Raw genomic sequence first — 6,267 nt, forward strand, 5'->3', positions numbered from 1 at the left:
ACATAAATAAGATATTTTGAAAATAAATATACATAAATTATTATAAAATAGGAAAATAAAAAAATGAACCAATTATATATCCATATTTCAAGTAATGATATTTGAATTTGCTTGGTGATTTATAGTATCACCGCTAAAAGTAAAATCTCCAAATAAATGAATCATTATTTATTCATGAATAATGGCTATATTGATAGTTATTCAACTACATGACTTCTATGCTAGAAAACTATATTAAAAGGAAAAGTCTAGGGATCAGTAATTTTTGTGTTTTTTGGCCAGCACTTAACCATCAAAACAAAAGTAAGTGATCTCTCACCATTAGATATAATCTCACACCATTAAAAATATTATTGATGGTTAATTGATGATTACAAAACACCAAAATTACTGACCTCCTAACATTCCTCATATTAAAATTCATATGATGTTATGATGGTGTTTAATTTATTTTCAAATTTTGTAACAGAAAAATTGTATAATAATAATTAATAAAATGCATTAAAAATTATGGTTACAAGCTACCATATTTAATAATGATCATCATATAGTTCTTCTAAAACAAGAGCTTTATTAGTTATATTAGTTTTCAAGAATTAATATAAACATAACAAAAGAGAAGATTAGTCATAGTCTTTTGAAAGATATAGAATATAGAAAAATGATGTTCGTTAAAATATATGTAGTTATTTTTGAGTTGATTGATGATAATGGAATTTGTTTTTAGAATTGATAGAAAGTTGAGTTTTATTTTTGGATTGATTGATTATGACATGTAAAATGATAAGATAGGTAAAAGTGAAGCAATTCGAGTATAGAGTACATATTTTATAAAAAATCACTTTGTATTAAAACTTGTAATAGCTAAATATTGTACATATTGGAGTCCAAGACAAATATTTAGAGCTGCCTCCCATAATTCAAAAATCGAAGAAAATAACTTTTAAAGTCATTAAAGATAAAGTTCAGAAGTAGATTTTAGGTTAGAAGAGAAGCTTGTTATAGTCGATTTTGTTCTCGGAGGTTTTGCTCTGGAATTGATTGATTATGACATGTGAAATAATAAGATATGTAAAAATGAAATAATTCGAATACATAGAGTACATATTTTATAAGAAGTTACTATGTATTAAAATTTGTAATATTGCGCTAAACATTGTACATACTAGAGCCCAAGAGAAATATACTTAGAGCTGCCCTCCATAGTTCAAAAGTCGAAAGCAACTTTTGGAGCCATCAAGTATAAAGTTCAAAAGAAGATTCTAAGTTTGAAGAGAAGCTTATTATAGTCGATTTTGTTCTCAGAGTGATAGAAAGTTGAGTTTTACTCTCAGATTGATTAATTATGACATGTGAAATGATAAGATATGTAAAAGTGAGGTAATTGGAATATATAGAGTAGATATCTTATAAGAAGTCATTATGTATTAAAATTTGTAACATTCCACATATTGATGTTAACAATGATATTAATAAGCTAATAGTTTATTAAAAAAAAGTTGTAGTTGTTAACAAATAGCATAGTCTTCCCATACTTACTTAGAGATTGTGGGTTTGAGTTCTTACATATTACAGACCGAAGAGAACAGCTAATGGATGATAACAACGTAAGAACACAACACAAAACAACGTTGTTGTTGTGATTGTATTGTAATATTGTTAGATCAATTTTACTTCTTCTACACCGACCGAACCCAAACACCTTCTGGGGTCCAGGGTTCTCTAATCCAATTCTCTATTTCAATCGTTCTTTGTTTTGGTGTTGTTAGCTGTTTTTTCTTCTTCTTCTTTTATGGTTCTGTTTTGTTGTTTGCTCTCAACAAATCATCACTTTTTAGGTAAACTCCCTCAACATTCTCTTTGTCAAAATTATTTATTAAATATTGGATGAATAATAAAAATATTATAACATAAATAAGATAGGTTAAAAATAAGCATACATAAATGATTGTAAAATAAAAAAATAAAAAAATGAGCCAATTACTCATATTTCAAATAACATATTTGAATTTGCTTGGTGATTTATAGTATCACTGCTAAACGTAAAAGCTCCAAATAAATGAATCATTATTTATTCAAGAATAATGGCTATATTGATAATTATTCAACTACATTACTTCTATGCTAGAAATCCATATTGAAATTCACATGACGTGATGGTATTTAATTTATTTTCAAATTCTGTAACAGAAAAATTGAATAATAATTAATAAAATGCATTAAAAATTATAGTTACAAGCTATCATATTTAATGATAAAATTCTGTTTAAACCTACAGAGTTGAATGATAAAATAGTGAAGCAAGCACCATATGAGAGGGAAGTTCTGAAAAGAGAGAAAAAGTCAGTTGAGGATGAAAAGCTGTGTTCCCTTTGTCATTACTATTATCTATATATATACAAGAACATTAGATACTCTAACCTTAATAAACATGCTCTATCTAACCATCTATATATATCAGAGTACCTCAGAAGTACTTAAGGAATACCTAATTAACAAGATAAAATACTATTTAATATATAACCTTAATTACATTTAATAATGCTTTCATAGTTCCTCTGAAATAAGAGCTTATTAGGTATATTAGTTTTCAAGAATTAATATAGCAATAACAAAAGAGAAGGTTAGCCATAGTCTTATGAAAGATATAAAATATAGAAAAATAATGTTTGGTAGAATATATATAATTATTTTCGAATTGATTAATGATAACTGAATTTATCTTTTGAATTGGTAGAAAATCAAGTTTTATACTCTAGTTAATTGATAGTCCATTTTGTTGGCTGAGTGATAGACTGCTCATGCAAGGATGGGTGCGTGCACCCCCAAGTATTCCTGTCATATTATAAGTGTGAAAATAAGAGTGTTCTACCGGAGAATCTTGGAGCAGCCCATAAATGCATGTGCAAAGTCAAGAACTGTGCTAGTACCGACTGTGGGTGCCATCGCCTTCACATAAGGTGTAGTGCTGAGTGTCTATGCCGTAGTGGTGAGCGGAACCCCACAATTGAGGGGGGTTCTGGTTGCATTGGGGCTCAGGTAAGAGTTCGAGTCAATGAAGCAATTCGAATACACAGAGTCACGGAGTACATATCTTATAATAAGTCATTGTGTATTAAAATGTGTAATATTGCAAAGATGCTAAACATTATACATATTAGAGTCCAAGATAAATACTTGAGACTGCCCTCCATAATTCAAAAATTAAAAAAAACAAACTTTCAGAACCATCAAGAATAAAGTTCAGAAGAAAATTCTAAGGTGGAAGAGAAATTTATTATAGTAATTTTGTTTTGGGAGTGATAGAGTACATATAGAGTACATAGAATATAAAAAGTCACTGTTTATTAAAATTTGTAATATTACGTAAAAATTTGTAATATTACGTAAATGTTTGTGCATGTTGGAACCAAGACAAATATATTTGAGACTACCCTATATAGTTCAAAAGCCAAAAAAATGCAACTTTCAGAGACATCAAGAATAAAGTTTAAAAGAAAATTATGAGTTAGAAGAAAAATTTGTTATCTTTGGGAGCCAGACACGCTCTTGAGAGCAGTGAGTAAAGCAATCTCTATATATACCCTATCTTGCTTTAAACTTGCCCAAAGAACAAAAAGAGGAGTTATTTACAAAGCAAGACTACTTCTCACAGCTCAGGGCTTGGAAAGAGCACAAGGGAGAGGTGTCCAAACACCCTGCCGAGGGCTCTCCTAAGCAGGCAATATGTGGTAAATCTTACCTCTAAATTCTCTCTGTTTTCCTTTGATTTCTTATTCATTCCGTTAACTTCCTGATATGAGTATCATCCTCTCAATTTCCAAGTTCAAAGCAATTGTCCTGCGAATCATTTTGAAACTTTATCATATCAATCATAATATCATTGTCTACTTTTATACCACTTTACCCATTTATTTCTAATGCAAAATCTCAGATAATTTCACATATCAGCTAATTAGAAAAGAAAACTCAAATACGGGCAGCAACAAAGTAAATGTAATATATAAGCTTTGCTGAGTGGAACACCATGGAAGCAACTTGCAAGAATAGGACTCTAAAAACTGAACAGCAGTTTCAAAAGACCTTGAATTTGTACTCGCCTGCATGAACCAAGCCAGAGTTACAGGCCAAAATCCAAAAGTAAAGCTCACAGTATTATTTAAGGGATTAACATGCACAAATATTTTTTTGGTAAAAAAACATGCACAAATAAACCCCTGGACTTCTAAACTGAAAGCTCACACGACATTCCACCCCCTCCCCATCTCAAAGGTCTCGGGCTCAACTCCTACCAATTGCAACCAAGGAGAAAAAAGTGGAAAATACAGCTCCTGTGAACCCTTGAAGAACGGTCAGCATATTTTTCTTTCAAGTCATGCCTGTCTCCGATAATGCTTTTACTTTGAGTGAAAGAGGTAGATTAATATCATTGATAGAAAGCAATTCTGCAGTTTTCTCTACAACCAAATTCTTACACACCATATGCAAGAATGAATCAAGGGAATGAGAAGAAGATTGTCATAACTGGTTTCCACTTTTACAAAGAACAATATCTAGCAAATACCCATAGATAATTTCTTGTCATAAATAAAGATTCTCATCATACTAGACATTTAAGTGTTGAGTATTTATTTTCCCAGCCTGAAAATTTCATGGCAGTTACACTAAAGATAAAGACATCTTAAGATTGAGGCCTTTAATCCCTTACCAAGAACAAAAGGTATCGTAGAAAGAAATCGTATTAAATGTATATATAAACAATATACCAAAACCACTTAACTATGACACTAAAAAGCATAAAAAAAATATTACTCTCTAATGTAGGTGTTCCCTTTCTCGCAAATGTCTTCAATCTTAGCCTTTGATTTACATTCTGAAACATCTGAGGTCCCATGTGGACAAAATCCTTCGAATCATCATAGTAAAAAAAATAAAATAGAAGAACTAATACACAATAATGAATTACAGAAACTTTCATAGCAAAACTAAGACCCCAACCTACTATTAGAGTAAATCCCAAAAGATACTGAATAAATTGAAGGAAACCCTGTCTACAGTTAATACTTGCAAATCAATTGTCACAATGCGTAAGGGATCCCTTACCGTCTGCAACGGAACTTCTTCCATAACCCTCATCCGACCACATAATCGAAGAAAAATTTTCCAAAAAAATAAAAAAAAACGAGAAAATTCCATATAAGCTATGGCTCCGCGAGAATTCATGTCTTATAGATAGATAAATAGATTACTATCTGGCGTTTAGAACCAACAGTGGCAAGTTTCCAATAGTACTACTACTACCATTGCTATGCATTGGAAACAATTTTTGTACCGAAGTTTCTGTCTTTAGAATAACTACTACAAAACAAGTGATTAAGAGTGATAACAGCGATTTCAACAAAAAACAAAGGTTTATAATATAACAATTGCCACCGGCAAGCAGAATATCGCAGAATTAGTTCATATGAAAAATGTGATCATTATTTGGGGGGGAACATAAGGGGAACGGGAACGGGCAGGAAAAGAATTACAAGATTTTGGGAATCAAAAATCCTTTTGAGTGTTCTGGAGCTGCTGCTGGCGCAACAATTCTTCTCTGACTCTTCTGATCTCAGCTTCCTTCTCCTGCCTTTCCTTCTGCAATTTAGGGTTTCGAAACATAAAACGGAAAGAGAAAGTGTATAAGTGAAATTGGAGATGCCAAAGTGGTGAGAGTTAGAAGAGATAGAGAAAAATGGAGAAGAAAGGGAGAGGAGAGAAGGAGAACCTTTTCGTCCTGATGAAGTGCGATCCAGACATGGACTCTGTCCATGGACTGCCAGAAGATGAATGCTCCAAGAGTCATAGCAAAATACGTGGCCACTTTCACCATCCTTTCTTCTTTCTCCTTTCTCTGAGCTTCGATTCACTCGCACCTTCTTCTCACTTTTGGGAATTGCTATCCTTCCGTTCCCTTCAACTCTGCCTATTAAGAAAGATCGTCAAATTTCATTCTACCCTTCGGCACCGACGTCATCCGCCCTTCCCTTTCCGAGACTCGCCTCTCCTGCGGCCCAAATTCTATTTTATGGGCTTCATCCATATATTCATTTCTTTAGAACCATTTTTCTCAATATTCTTATTTAGACCCAAAACCAAACAAAATATATCACAGTTTACAAAAAATTAAAGACTATAGTTCTCATTTAGTTCCTAATATTTAGTCAAAGTTTTAATTTCATTTTTAATATTTAAAACATTCTATTTTTATTCTAAATATTTCATTTC

At 31.6% G+C, this 6,267-nt stretch overlaps 1 protein-coding gene across 3 annotated transcripts; it reads right to left on the reverse strand.

Annotated features, from left to right (window-relative positions):
• Positions 3,826–6,081, reverse strand: LOC107623640. Of its 3 annotated transcripts, none has more exons than XR_002355323.1 (3): positions 5,768–6,081; positions 4,813–5,637; positions 3,826–3,840 (listed from the first exon to the last, which is right to left on the reverse strand). XR_002355323.1 is itself a non-coding variant. In XM_016325980.2 (2 exons), exons 1-2 carry the CDS (start codon positions 5,870–5,872, stop codon positions 5,545–5,547), a joined length of 198 nt encoding a protein of 65 aa, XP_016181466.1. In that variant the 5' UTR covers positions 5,873–6,065; the 3' UTR covers positions 5,441–5,544. The 3 variants fall into 3 exon arrangements, 1 of the variants encoding a protein (XP_016181466.1); XR_002355322.1 differs by lacking the exon at positions 3,826–3,840 and adding an exon at positions 3,871–4,100 and having other exon boundaries at positions 4,243–5,637; XM_016325980.2 differs by lacking the exon at positions 3,826–3,840 and having other exon boundaries at positions 5,441–5,637; positions 5,768–6,065.

This window comes from Arachis ipaensis, chromosome B10, assembly GCF_000816755.2.
Source record: "Arachis ipaensis cultivar K30076 chromosome B10, Araip1.1, whole genome shotgun sequence".
NCBI lineage: Eukaryota > Viridiplantae > Streptophyta > Magnoliopsida > Fabales > Fabaceae > Arachis > Arachis ipaensis.